At 37.3% G+C, this 15,396-nt stretch overlaps 1 protein-coding gene across 4 annotated transcripts in view; it reads left to right on the top strand.

The window, feature by feature from the left end:
• CLSTN1 (calsyntenin 1) overlaps positions 1–15,396 on the top strand; it is a 65,462-nt gene that overhangs the window by 17,344 nt on the left and 32,722 nt on the right. For 2 of the 4 annotated variants that reach the window (XM_050931408.1, XM_050931406.1), the window contains exons 2-4: positions 4,150–4,272; positions 13,283–13,312; positions 14,469–14,664. In XM_050931408.1, the coding sequence (XP_050787365.1) occupies positions 4,150–4,272; positions 13,283–13,312; positions 14,469–14,664 (349 nt within the window). The remainder of the gene's footprint in view (positions 1–4,149; positions 4,273–13,282; positions 13,313–14,468; positions 14,665–15,396) is intronic. The other 2 variants (XM_050931409.1, XM_050931407.1) reach the window with 1 other exon arrangement.

Genomic DNA, 15,396 nt, shown 5'->3' with positions numbered 1-15,396 from the left:
TGACCCTGCTGATCTGACCCCCTTTCAGTTCCTTCTTACCGTCCATAATGGCCGTTGGAACAGTGCTCACTTGCTCAGCAAGTGCTCCTTTAGCATTCTTCTATTAGTCATTACTGTTTCTAGTTAGTGTTGTAGTTTAATTTAGTATAGATAGTAGGTTGGGAGTGCAGTCTCTCCCCAATTCCTAATCCACCTCGGGCTCCGGGGTATGCCGCGAGCCCAAGGCTTTAAGCCTTGCAGAGCTAGTAATAAACCTATGCCCCTCAATTCCACTGATTGCTGGGGGTGTGGAGAGCAAATACTTTGTCACTTCCAAGGGCTATGATACTTATTCTCACACCCGCAGCCATGCTCTCTGGTCGTGTTGGCAGTTAGCACAGGAGGGTATCAGGGACAGCAAGGACGAGCCCCCAGATCTAAGGAGGCAAAAAGGATGGACCTATTCAGTAGAAAGATCTATGTCACTGGGGGCCTCCAGCTGAGGATAGCTAACGAGCAAGCTATCCTCAGTAGGTATAACTTCAATTCATGATCCTCCATGTTGAAGTTCAAGGAGCTGATCCCTGCAGACTCTATGGCTGAATTATCTGCCATCATAGAGGAAGGGAAGGGAGTAGCATGGATCTCTCTGCAGGTGACCCTAGACTTGGCGGATTCAGCCGCCTGTACCTCTCCTCAGGCATAGCCATGAGGAGAACATAATGGCTTCAAGAATTCAGACTACCCCCAGAAGTGGACCAAATCCTGCAGGACCTTCACTTTGAAGGTGCGGGGCTCTTTTTGGAGCAGACAAAGTCCAAGCTGTACAGCTTGAAAGACTCCAGAGCAACCCTGAAGTCACTGGGAATGCCTACACCAGCAACCCAATGCAAGCACTTTAAGCCCCAACTGCAACAACAATACTCATGTCCTCCTCGGCCAAATAAGGATTTTTATAGATGAAGAGGCAAGAACTGCATGTGGAAACCTTCCAACCCCCCTTCGGGCAAGGTCATAGCCAGTCTAAGCCTTCATCAGGCTCTAAACAGGCCTTCTGAAGATGTGCCCGAGACAGCGCATCCGAGGATGGCTACTCACCGCACCACCAGATCCTTACCCATGTTTTCTGAATTGTCTATCCGATTTCTACCATGTGAAGAACCCAGCAGTCCGATGTTATTTGGGAACAAGCATGGTAGAAATGGGATATTCTCTCCAATTCTGCTCCTCTCCTCCCTCCCAGCCCCCTTCCTTGTCCCTCTTCAGGGACACCTCTCATAAGCAATTCCTTATCCAGGAGGTGCAATCGCTACTTGCCATAGGGGCAGTGGATGAGGTTCCTCAGGAGCTATGGGGCAAGGGTTTCTACTCCCCGTTATTTCCTAATCCCCAAGGCAAAGGGTGTGGGGGGGAGTGTCTCAGACTCATTTTTAGACCTGTGAGGACTCAACCAGTTCATGGTAAAGTTCAAGTTCCTTATGGTCTCCCTGAGCACTATTATCCCTTCCCTGGACCCGGGAGACAGGTATGGCGCACTCGACATGAAAGCAAGTGTCTGGATTAAATCAATTACATGTTAAATGCCCCTCATACTTGCGGCTTTGTGCATTCATCATACAATCCCTTGATTACTGAATTCTTGTGTTTAAGTATTTAGACTTAACCATAGTTTGGTCTATAAATACACTGCATAAATGGGCTAAGAATCAGTTTTCAGACTGTCTTAAATTGAGAGGATTTTGTCTTAATCTTTAGGAAACTGTCAGAGCTGGGATAGAATTCTGTCCAGTTGTGTAATGTACACTGACTTCAGTTTGCAGGGTCTAGCATTGTGAATGTTGAGATACTATGTAGGCAAATGCATCTGACGAAGTGGGTATTCACCCACGATAGCTCATGCTCCAAAACGTCTGTTAGTCTATAAGGTGCCACAGGATTCTTTGCTGCTTTTACAGATCCAGACTAACACGGCTACCACTCTGATACTATCTAGGCAAAAGAGACCTGAAGGATAAAAATCTAAATATTTATCAGGTGTGAGGATTTATAGGTAAGATTCCCTGTTAAGTTTTAACAGGAGTTCTAAAGTCTGAACAAAAATGCCTTCCCCCTTCTCAGTCAGGGCTTTATTTCGTTGGTGTATGATGTAAGTTTTCCAGGCCTCCATAAGGTCCTCCAAGAAAAGCATTGCAGACAAGAACCTGGAATGTGTACTGTATAAATACGAAGAACCAAGTCCCTGCCTCTTTATTTTTGAGCAGGCTGTGAGAAACATCTTAGGCCTTCTTGAAACATGGAAAAAGCAAGAAAGGCACAAATCCATTTTCTTTCTGTGCAGGTCACTTTTGTCTGCATTTGATATACTTGTGTGCTTTAAACATGCATAAAAGAAAAGGAGTTGATAGTACTGTTGGTGGTGTGGACCTTGCATATTTGAGCGTTTGTTTCAGCAACACAGTCCTACTTGGGGATGGAATTAAAATTCTTTAAATAAATGTGTATCACTTGTTTCTGCATTATTTGTGCATATGTGTGAGTGAAGTTGAAACTCCCTTACTTTCTTTCCAAGTTGTGTAATAGATTGTTGAGAAGTTCATTAAAATAAAAAGGATGGAACTGTTTTTATCTAGGAATGACTTGTTTGGCCAGGAATGGCTTTAAAGAGGAAAAAAGCTACCCTACATGTCCACTGCTCTTTGAACGTAATTCTGGTAGATCAGAAACCACTATTATGGGTTACTGCTATGAATGATTTCAAAATTATGCAACACTAGAGGAACTTGTTTCATAATTTAGTTTGTTCTTATGCAGGTATACAGACTATATAGGACACAACTGTTTTCTGAGTATCTTCAACCAGTTAAGCCTAAACTTGAGTTCTGGTAAAGAAAAAGGCAGCATTTTTAGAACAGATACTTGAAATCACTAATTAATTGCCTGTCATATAATGACAAATACAGCTAGACCCACTTTCTCACATTGTTTTGGGAAAAATCTTTTACTAATGGGTGCATTATTTGCAGGTAGTAAGTTGTAATTGTTTCAGTTCATGAATCTATCTTGGTGTATATGCTTAAATCAGACATGGGGATTGCTCATAAAGTGCAGAGTTGAATAGTTCTGCCTTGCTTTTGAGGGGAGGAGGAGAGGAAAGACCTGTTGGTGATTGTACATATTAGGACCTTAATGGACCACTAAAACAAACTGCTACCTGTCAGCTTTGAAAAGTAATGGATTTCTTTAGAGTATCTGTTTATGTAATGGCTTGACTCTAGTACTTACCAGTTTTCAGAAGCATTGACATACTTAGATGTACATTTGCAGTGAGAATGTTGCTCTTGAAGTTTATGTGCAAGAACCTGCAGTTTCTTACAGCTGTGGTCTTGGTAGATTTTTCTGTCTCCTTGAACAATTAATAATAAAAAGGTGCTGTAAATACAAAGGTTAGGCATGTAATTGGTTATATGCTGAGCATTAAGTGGAGCAGTAGGAAGAACAGTGAGGTTGTATGGAAAATAAGCAGTCCTCTCATTTTATTCCTTAAACCTGCTCTTAAATTAACTTCTCTTAGCTTTAAATAAACTACTACTTGTAATTTTTCCGTAACTTTCATAAAAAGTGAATTTAGTACACACAAAATGTGCAAGATTGACAGGATTGTAGATAGAAGTAAAAAAACCAAAACCAAAACAGATGTTGCATTGGCAACAGTAGTCTCCATGAGTGGCCTTGAAAAACTGCCTTGAAAAAATTTGAGCCCTGGCACAGGCAATTCATATTCTTTGTTCTGATGATTGGTTAATAATGAAAAAATGAATTTTACTTGCCTGTCTAAAGCAACTCTCTTCATGAGTGACTAAACAGAACTTTGCAAAGCTGCTATAGAAAGAAATTGGTGAGCTGTTTGTACCAGGAAAGGTTCTTGCATATATATCAGTATACAAAAAGGAAGTATTTGCAGATGAAGGTATAGACAGAACTTTTTTTTAAGAACACTTTAGGAAAATGGAGGCATAAATGCATGCAACATTAAGAAATGAGATTTCTTTGTGCTAGTAATTTGCTGATTCAGAATCTGAAAATTCAAAGTGGGAAAACATTTTCAGTATTTTAATAACTTTTTAAATAAAAATTAACTTTGTTTCCTTAATCTTTTATTGTTCTTTATAGTTAACAAGCACAAGCCATGGATTGAAACGACGTATCATGGCATAGTTACAGAAAATGACAACACAGTACTTCTGGATCCCCCCTTGATAGCCCTGGATAAAGATGCACCTCTGCGGTTTGCAGGTACAGAATCTATCTTTGTTTTTCCGTTGATGTAAGTTCTTGTTTGTTGGAGATGCTGTGTTACTCAGCATTTTTTTTCTTCTAATGAACTGCAGTTTAAGAATGCTTCCTAAAGTTTTCCATAGAAAATGATGGTTCATGCTTCTGGGTTTGTGTTTAAAAGATACAGCTCTTCTAAACAAGAGGTTGTTGTGTCTTGCAGACTAGAAGTTTTGTACCTACACATTTCACTTCACTTGTAGCAATCTGTCTGGATGTTCCTTGTGTAGACTCTAACAGTCTTTTAAATACTTGTGTTCCAGATAAGTTTTTGCACCATTCAACACAGAAAACTTTCTGCAAAAGTCAGTTTTCTTATCATTCTGAAAGGACCTACCATTTATCTTTATGGTCTTCTAGGCTTTTGCTGGTTCTTAATTATGGACTGAGTTTGGTGAGGATATGATTAATTGCTACCAAGATTAATGTTGTGTTCCTTTTGTGCAATCTTTGGATTGAAGTTTTCTGCAGAAATCCAAACTGACTAGGGTCAGTTTATTCAGTAATTGTGGATGATCTTGAAAATGAACATCGTTTTCTACCTCTGTAGTCACTAAGTCTAATAGTTAGTGCTATCCATATGCTTCCTCTGTGTTAGCAGATGAGAAGATATCTTATTTATCTGTTCTTTCTATAGTAAAGTTAGTATTAAGGGAGTGTCTTAAGCATTAAGTATTAGGAGTGTCTTAAGCATTTTTTTTGTCCCAGTAATATAGCTTGTTAGCTGAGGATCCTTTAGCTTGAAGTATAATGTTAGAAATCTGATTGCCGAGCTGAGTAGCCTGGGAAGAATTCCCCATTCCTCTTGATAGGGAGACTGACTGTTCCTCTTAAGCCCTCTCAAGTGACCAATGAAAACACCTCATGGTCCTGTATGCAGAATGCCTTAGTTTCTGTATTGAAAGTGTGTGACTGTGTCGTATAAATAAGTATTTTGAAGATTGTTTGGCCTGTTCTTCCCATAGGGCAGAAAATATGTTCAGAAAATTGAGTTTTGCATCTTGCATACTGTTCTATTTATAAATTCATGGTATGCCTACATCTTGAATACTGCATGCAGATCTGGTCGCCTCATCTCAAAAAAGGTATCTTGGAATTGGAAAAGGTACAGAAAAGGGTGACAAAAATGATTAGGGCTATGGAACAGCTTCCATACAAGGAGACATTAATAAGACTCGGACTTTTCAGCTTGGAAAAGAGACAGCTGGGCGTGGGGGGAATATGGTAGAGGTCTATAAAATCCTAACTGGTGTGGAGAAGGTAAATAAGTGGTGTTAACTCCTTCTCATAACACAAGAACGAGGAGTCGTTCAATGAAATTAATAGGCATCCTGTTTAAAACAAACAAAAGGAAATATTTTGTTTGCATACACACAGTCATTCTGTGGAACTCTCTGCCAGAGAATGTTGTGAAGACCAAGACTATAACATCCAGTTCTTTTTTGAACCCTGAGTTCATAGAGGATAGATCCATCAATGGTTATTAGCCAGGATGAGCAGGGATGCCGAACTATGCTTTGAAGTGTCTCTAGCCTCTGTTTGCGAGAAGTGGGAATGAGCTACGGAGGGTGAATCACTTGATTGCCTGTTCTGTTCTTTTCCCTCTGAAGCACCTGGCATTGGTCACTCTGAGAAGACAGAATACTGGGCTAGATGGACCTTTGGTCTGACCCAATATGGCCGTTCTTATGTATAGTGCTTGCTTCTGGTAGCTAATCAAAAATTTGCATGGTGTCACTTTTATATCCCTTATAAATCCCATCAAGTTACTATGGCATTATGGTGGTACATAAAAGCCCCAATAGAGATGAAGACTCATTCCAGTAGGTGCCATACAGATACATAGTGACAGTCCCAGCACCAAAGAACTTGTAATATAAATAGACAAGAAAAATAAAAGGAGATATTGTTATATTCGTTTTACAGATAGGGAACTCTGAAGAACAGAGTAAGTGATTTGTCCTAGGTTGCGCAAGACATCTAGGAATTGGATCCACATCTCCTGGTCCACAAGCAGGTGCCTCAACAGCAAGACTATCCTCTTGCTACTGCGCTTCAAATGAACACGAAAGAAAGCAGTCTCTAAGCTATTGGAAAAAACGTTAGTTATTTGAAGATAGGCTGTGCTTTACTTTTCACATGGGAATAATGGCTTTCAGTTTTAGCAACAATTTCTTTCTAAAGACTGTTTAAAGATACAATAGCCAACAATGGGATAGAAATATCCCACGGATAGTCTCTTTGCTTGGGCTAGATATAAGAAGATTGTGTTTGAAGGACATTTGGCATTTTCAGGTCTCAGCCAGAATGAGATGTTTGTCTTCAGAAACTTTCTTGTATAAGTAAAATCTTAAAGAATCTAGAGTTCCTGTAAAATAATTGGAACTAGAAGCAATTCAACATTCTAGGCCTTATCAAGTTTAGGAATTTATTTTCTATTTGCAGCCTGGCAATAAAGACTGGAAATGATATGAAAATAAACTTACTGAATCATCAACCAGCTGAAATATTGAGTATTCTAATTGTGTCAAGTGTTATGAATGTACTGGTCACAACTCCCTAGCTAAAGCTGCACTTAAAGCAGGGATTTAACCTCTTTATGTATGAATAATAAAACATATTCTGCCAAATGTACAGCGCTTACTCTTTAAGTACAGAACTAATTTTACAAGAATTTACAAGGCAATACACAAATTTATTTGAGCTGACATTAATTTAAAACTCGGTCCTTTGACACAAGGTGCTAAGCTTCTTGGTCTCTTTTCCTTGTCATGAATCATCTTAACAAGATACTTTTCAAACTTTCTGTATAGCTAAAAGTAACTGAAATCTTACATATAGGCTAAATTGGAAGAAGTAGGCTGTAGCTGAGTTATAAATGACTATATCTAATTGTAGCTATGTAAACTACAGAGCGGATCAGGTCAACAGCTCAGGTAATTCCTAAGAGGAACTATAGTCACCCATCTTATACAGCTAATTTACATAAAATAATTGCATTGGTTGTAATAAATCCATGATAGGAAGACTAGATAAGTAGGGGGAAAATGTCTTTTAACAATCTGTTTAATCTGGGACCATAAAAACTTAAGTTTTTTAAATCATAATAATGTTATCACATGACTTTACAGGGAAGAATTAAGGTTCTTGGGTGTCTTAATGTCTTTGTATTTCTTAGGTATAACCCTCACCCTGAATTTCGTGAGTTTTGGAATGATTGGTTTAGAGAAAACTGCTGCATCATGTAGTGGTTCACACTTAACTTAATGATATTTACACTTAATCTTTAAAACTAAACTAAAATGTAGCTATCTTGGAGTTGGGAGACTTCTAATTTACCAGACCCTCCAACTGCTAACTTAGAAAGATACTCATCTGTAGCAAGAACAGACCTTATAAAGTTCTAACCATCTAATTATTGATCTCCTCACTTGAGTGCACCTGTCCTTTCTACTACAAGGGAAAAGAAAACCATGCACTGAGAGGATGACTCTCAGTAGGAGTATGTAGAGCAGTTACTAGCTTGCTTCCTCCCCAGTGATTCTTAACCATGGGAATTAGAATTCTATGTTGTTCTACAGATATGCACGCAGACTGTTAAACAAAAAAATAATCTAATAATGATATAGGAAGACAGGTCTTCAGTCCTATTGATTAGGAAAAGAGGATAGGACTTCTTTCTTATTATTCAGAAATATTTTAAATGCTTGCCTTAATAGTAAATTGACGCTGTTCAGTAGTTTGTGAAAGCAACAGTTTAGCTGTTCTGTATCTGCTGGGCCGTAAATGTCCTAGTACATTTAAGGTATAATTAAGCTTTAAGAAAACACTTACAGGATATGTTCAAATAGCATATCAGATTTGTAAAGGGGAGGTTCAAGATTAGAGCATCATGTTACTTTACCAAAAAAACTCTTGTGTAGTGGTAGCAGTAAAAAATATGTATGTAAACCTGCTTTATCTTAGCAAGTGCCTGTGACAATTGTTAAGTTGACTTAATTGTAAGTTTTAAATAAATGTTAATACTGTGACTTCCAAGAAAACTAAAATTAGCAGAGTCCAAAGGGCAACAGTCTCAAATTGGCTAAGATCCTAAACTTTATATGATGTACATAAACAAAATATAGAGGGCTTTCCTTTATGTATTCAGAGATGGTAGACGTGTATTTAAATTCATGATGAGAAATATATTATGAGAATTTAGAAAAGTATTTATCTAGCATTAAATAGGACAATACTCCAGTTTCATTTTGAAGAGTGAAGAGGTGGGTGTGGTGCTGAGTCAGCATAATGACCTGTTCTGGATAATATTTGGTGGTGACTTATGCATATCTTAGAAAATAGAATAGTATTGTCATTGTCCAGCATCATTTATGTGGGTGTTTAAGTGAGAAGCACTACTAGAACAGTGACAAAATGCTGTCACAGCAAAACAGAGCTTCATATTGTTTTATTCTGCTTTAAGTGGTAAAGACTTAAATTGGTTAGAAATGCAAAATTTGAGTCGCCTAAAAGAGTTGAAGTTTTAATAAACTGCCCTCGGTCAGAGAAATTTAAACCACTTCTTGAACTCTAATTTGGTTTAAAAATATTTAAACTGAGCTATTTTAAACACTCTGATCATCCTCCATGTTATCCATCCAAACCCGTTAATATGCTTTATAATGCATGGAACTGTGGGACAAGGAACCGCAGTATTTTATGATTCATTAATATTGCTTTGCTCATTTGAATTGCACTATGGATGGTTCCCAACATTATGGCTTAACTGTGATTACACATTCAAAGAAGCTCAGGTGTCTGAAGCTAAATGTGATTATCCAGATATTTGCTTCCAAGTTAATTTGAATGATTGGACATCTGGAATATAGCATATTTAAATAAAAGCAAGGATCTGAATGTGGTCCTACCAAATTGCCTTGTCTTGCTTTCTGATTTCAAAGTAGCCCCTGTGCAATCAATCTTGCTGATACACAATAGGATATCATGGGAATGCGTGGGAGAATGACTGACAAAGTTCTGCAGTGAACCCTGTGTGAAAGCACTTCTACACTACAAATCCAGCTGTTGGGAGAATATGGTCAAAGATGACTTTTTCCTGAAGGCTATGGACAATTACATTTTGCAATATAAATGAGATCAAACGATGTGTTTTAAAAATCATGCTAATGCCTTAAATTCTTAGCATACAAGCAAATTCTATCTACACTTCCATAAGGAACTATGCTTTATGGTGTTTTGTGGCACTGAGTCCCTCAAAACTGTTGAATTTCCAGTGTTGGACTTTAAATGGGTTTAAAGTAGCACTTTGTTTGAGATGAAATTAAGTGGAATTAAGATTCTTCATCACGATTATAATAGAGTTTTAAAAAGGTACTGTAGTTAACCACTCTTAAACAATGTTATTTAGCTTTCCCCATATTAATAAATATAAAGAGAGTTCAAAAATATTTTTGTGGGTGCTAGGAATCTTTGTGTTTGGAGAGTACATGTGTATGCAACTCTGAAAAATGCTCTTGTAGCATCTGTGTTCATTCTCTTAAAAAACAAAAAACTCTTCTGTTAGCCACTTCCTGGAGATGCATGTAACTCACATTTTCCAGTGGGTGGCTGCTGTTGGTTTTTCTCCACACTGAACTGCCAGCTCTTGTTTGTTTAGGGCAGGGAACTGTGCTGACGTCCTGTCTACAGCCTGCTAATGTGTAATGCAGCTGTCAGCTGGATAGTGGCTCTAAATAAAGGGTAGGTAGGGAAGATGAATGGCACAGTTTGTGTAAAGGGTGAGCTTCCAAATGACTTTCACACTTCAAAGTCGTAGTAACAGAATGATAGATGTCTGGAATTTGTTAGAACATATCATACTTTCCCTCTTCGGAAGACATTTTTTTTCTCTCTTTGGAAGGGAGCTGGAATGAGATGCTGACTCCAGTGTTTTAAGAAGAATTTAGACATCAAACTCTTTATGCCCTCTAGTTCTAATATTTTAAAAACTAATTTTCAGCAAAGTATTTTACATCAAAGTCCAGCATAATACCAGGAGAGCCTAAAAAAAAAAAAAATTACTCATCAGAGCATGCTGCAACAAAACGGTAAAAAGTTCCATGATAAAGAATGTCCTTAAGGAGACTGGATTATTTTATGTTTTCAGGCTACAGTAAAGTGGATAAATAATCTTGTTTATATTGAACTGTATCTAAGTTTTGCTTAGCTACAGAGATGAAAATGTATCAAATGATAAACTAATATTCAACTTGCTAATTGATTTGCATTCCCTTCTGGGTATGGCTGGGATGGAAACAGGTTTCACCTAACTCCAGAGTGAAAGCAGAGAGCTCTGACAAAAAGCATTGCTATATAAACTATATATATAATGTATAGCATGGTGCTTGTTCTTATTGGGTCGGCTTGATGCATTATGTGGAACTTAACTTTGCTGTGTCAAGATGAAGAAATTTACTAAAAAGAATTGTTTAATCATATGAAAGCTCTTGATGTACCAGGCTCCTCCTGATTTTTGCTGCATAATCTCTGTTATTAGTTGTACTGATTTAAGGTGCATATTATCCATGCTCCAGAATATTCATCTTCACATTGTCATGTCTGTCTTGAAATGTGCTCTGTAATAGTACCTTTAATTTGTTTTGGAGGGAGGAGAGGGAGCCTGCACGCTTGAAATATTTTGTGCTTTAGGGAATTTAAATGTTTTGTTTTCTCTCTTATGGTAAAGTCCATTTCGGAGGAAATAGCTGGTATTACCTGACAAGCTCTGCTCAAACTTGAAGCTGCATATGTCCTGTTAACAGCAATTTATCGTAACTAACAGTTCTTTATGGTCTTCAGCTTTTTGATGTATAAGTCCCTTTCTTTGTAATGTCAGAATTTTGTTTGTACCATAATGTTTTTTAAAATGGGCTTTTTATTAAAATAAGATCTCATTACAATGAAATGGAAAAGTTAAAATATTGGGTAGATTCTTGTTCTGATATATTGGGCTGTAGTATATCTTGAGCAGAGATTTTAATACCCTAGGGAGCATCTGGAGACACATGAGTATTTATCGGGAAGATTAGTTGTGGATTACTGTAGTGGATGGATGCCAAGGAATGTAGTGCTTGACCTGCCTAGTGGCAGAGGTTGACATTGGTGCTAGAGTTAGAGTTCAGTTCACCAAGAATTGAACTGCTTTTTAAATTTAATTTTATTTTTTTAAAATACAACTGTCACATTAACACACTTCAGTACATTAACCCCAACACTCACTATTGGGCTTTCTGCCATATCATGTCCCTACAATTATGTAGGCTTCTGTAATCTTAATGCCTTGCTCAAAATGCTTGACTCTCTAGGTGGGGTGGGGTTTGCTCAGTATTTAACAGCTTGCAATTGTTCTATAATTTTCATTATTCTGTAGCTTTAGCCAGGAATTCAAGCAGCGTACAGGTTTTTGAATAATCATGTGATTAAAAATACCTTATAATTCAGGATTATACTCATATGCTATGTCCCTGGAATAGTTTATATGGAAGCCTAGGAGATCATATAAGGAGCTGATTATAAACCTGTGGGTTTACTTTAAATGGAGTCTTCAGGGATAACTTGATAAGAGGTGGTTTCAGAAACTAGCTCCTTTTATAATAAAAAGTGAGACATTCTGCAGTAATTTCCCCTTTATCCTGTAGGATATGCATGCTTTAGTATTGAACCAATATTTTTGTCTTGTACTTATAAACATAGAATTTTTCTGTTTTGGTGCATAGATAATCCCTTTTCAGAGCCAATATTTAGAAGTTTACTAGTTGCACAATTACGTATTACTAAAATAAATGAGAATTAACACTGGTTCCACTTGACTTGCATATTAAGAGTCAGCTTTGCTGTAACTGTATTTCAGATCAAAGATGTTAATAGTCATAAAAGTGGAATGTTCAACAGTGTGAAACAAGTGCAAATTCATAGTTTAATAACACTATAATTTCTGTTTGGATAAAGCATACTGTCAGCTGTGTCCAGTAATCACGTGTTCAGACTCAAGTAGTTAAGCATCTGGGTGTGGCTGGGTAAGAGGAGTGGAAATTATTCCTTGTTCATTAAGTCTGGAAAATATGCTTGAGGGTATGAAGAAATGGGGAGAGGAAAAAAAAAGTTGTTCACAAGTTAAAGTTTTTATGTTCAGTAAGCTGCTTAAGTTTAACATGTTCATTTCAAATAATGAATTAAAGAAATAGTGTGAAGCTAAATTTGACATTGAACTTAAAGTTTGTAAACACAAGTTATTATAGAACCTATACCGATAGAAATGTTTTCAGGACGCATAAAAATCCAGTGGCAATGAAGAAATCTTTGCTGTCTGCCACCCCATACATTGCATCATTTAGTATGAAAACCTGGTGATGAAACTGATGAATATGTGCATTGTTCAAACTGTGAGAAATGTAAACTGTAAATAAACTTCATTAATGGTGAAATGTAAATTAGATTTTTTAAAAAAATTTGGAAACCTGAAGTGGGGATGACAATCTTAAGTAAAATTTTAAAAACTCAAAAAAATCCCTATTCAAGATGTATTCCTTAAATAGAGAGACTAGTAGACACTAAGTTCAGTGAGAATTAAACTTGATGGGTACTTCTGCAAAAACACAGACGTTCACTAAGTATCTACCTGTTTAACACACAAATATCCAGTTTTATCACCAATACCCAATAAGGGAATATGAAACTTGTTTTTACAACCTGAAGGCAAGTATTAATTTAACCTACGAATTTCACAGTGTATGATAAACTGAAGGCTGAGGTTAAATCACATTAGTGAATGAGGCTCTAGATTTGTAACAGTTAAGACCACTGGAATTCGTTCATACAGTTTTGTCCAAAGCTTTTCTGTGTAATGTGTGCATCTTTGACTTTTTCCTTATTTGCTCCCTCTTGAGTCTTTCCTGTATTACTGACTTGGGTTTATCTTTTCTCCCTTTAGAGAGTTTTGAGGTGACAGTCACCAAAGAAGGTGATAAAGGGTTCTTTCTATCCCTTTTATGAATATTAACCCACTAACTTTGGTTATAAAATGGGGAATCAGCACCTAAACAGAAGATCCTGTCATGCTCTTTTACCCCCGTTTTTTTCTATTTTAAAATATATTGATATAAATTGTTATATAGCCAAACCCTTGGTTAGAAATATCTTTAAATCAGACATCCATTTGAACTATTTGGGATTATATTTAGGATATATGAACACTGCAGTTAAGCTTTGGTTAAAAAATAGTACTTTGACTGGTAGCTTACATTTTTGGGGCATCTTAGGTTTCTCCCATCCATTTTGAGAAGTAATATAATTGCCAAAACATAGACACAACCTGCAATACACTTTTTCCTCACTATACGATTACATAGTAATCGTAAATCTTATTTATAATCCAGTTTGTAAATAGTTTTAGGTATAAGTGATTTACTTTGTAGGTTTCTTTTTCAGGTCTGTTAGAAAGAGAAGTCTGACTAGAAAGAAATATCTAGTAAACTCCTCTACATGAAATAACGATCAAGATTAATGTAATTGGTATATTAGTAGACAGCGTTGAAATGGATGCCTGAAAAGTTGGTATTTCTACCTTTCTCATTCAGTAGTTTATTTTGATTCCCTAATTTTAGCCAGGTACATTGCACAGGAAGACTTTTGTCCATTTGATCTGTTGACAGAATGTCTGTAATTATGGTGCTGAACCTATACCTGAAGCTTCTTCACCTCTCAACTTGTAAATGTGCATTTTAACCTTCTGCTTTGGTCAAAGTAAACAAGCTGCCCAGCTATTCCCAGTAGCTTGGCATAGAAGATTTTACCAGTGGCCTTGGCTGTATGCTCTCATAAGATCTACTCTTACCCTAGAGCTATCTCAAGTACTCCTGTGAAATGCCTGTCTACGTTTCTCTTTTGTATTTCCTGCATGAATGGATGCAAAGTAAACAAGTTGCTTGGAAGGCAAACGTATGCTTTTTTTTTTTTACTAAAGTTCCCAGAACTCACCCATTTTAAGGCACAGTGCTCTTGCTTTGTCCACAGACCCTCACAAATCCCTGGCTGCAAAATACCGAGTCATTTACATTTGAAAATGTGTGGAGAAGTTTTTGATTGAAATGCTAACCTGTGCTGCTTTGAATCTCTAGGTGAGATTTGTGGATTTAAAATTCATGGGCAAAATATCCCCTTTGATGCTGTGGTAGTGGATAAATCCACTGGTGAGGGAATAATACGCTCAAAAGAGAAACTTGATTGTGAACTACAGAAGGACTACACATTCACCATCCAGGCCTATGACTGTGGAAAGGGACCAGATGGAACTAATGCAAAAAAATCCCACAAGTAAGTAAATCTGTGGGTGGCTGAGGGGAAGTTCAGTTTAAGTAGTCTTCTGAGTGATGTGGCCTATAGGCTGTATATTTGAAATGAATGTAAATCAGGTGATTCTGAAGGCTTAAAAACTATATTAACACAAGCAGGTCAAAGCAAAAATGAGAACTGCTTTGAAATTGCTACACCTGCATTCTAGGGTGTAGGGACTTACTTGTCCTTTGACATATTGACACCTCCGGAAGTTCCGCAGGAAACTAGTGTGCTAAATTAGGCAGCAGAAATACTGAGGGAAGCAGATAAAATCCCATGAGGTCAAGGACCTCAGAGGGAAACCTGAGCCAAAAGAGTAGTCCAAAGAAAATCTCTCCAATAGGTGTTAGTGCTGGGGAGCGGTAAAGGAACACATGCTTCTATAATTTCCAAGCAGCCTGAACAGAAAATCAAGATTCCTCTCGTTCTAGAGGAAAAGGAAATAACCACATAGTAACATCTGCTTCCAAAAACCACTCAAAAATAATACAGCACTTTGGAAGAAACATGTGTACAGCATGTGGCAGACTACTGGTAGTGCTCAGGAAAGAAAGTCATAAACAAGATGAGGATTGGGTCAGGAGTAGGCAGCATTACTTTCCTAGCTATATACCTTACCTAAGGTAAAGGGGATACAAGCATGGGAAGCCTTTATGTACGGAAAGTTGCTTTAGGAAAAGTGGTATTTAGGTAAACAAAGTATTTGATAAT

Source organism: Gopherus flavomarginatus, chromosome 21 (genome assembly GCF_025201925.1).
Source record: "Gopherus flavomarginatus isolate rGopFla2 chromosome 21, rGopFla2.mat.asm, whole genome shotgun sequence".
NCBI classification, from domain to species: domain Eukaryota; kingdom Metazoa; phylum Chordata; order Testudines; family Testudinidae; genus Gopherus; species Gopherus flavomarginatus.
The sequence above is the reverse complement of the archived record's forward strand: the minus strand, read 5'-3'. Positions and strand labels throughout refer to the sequence as shown.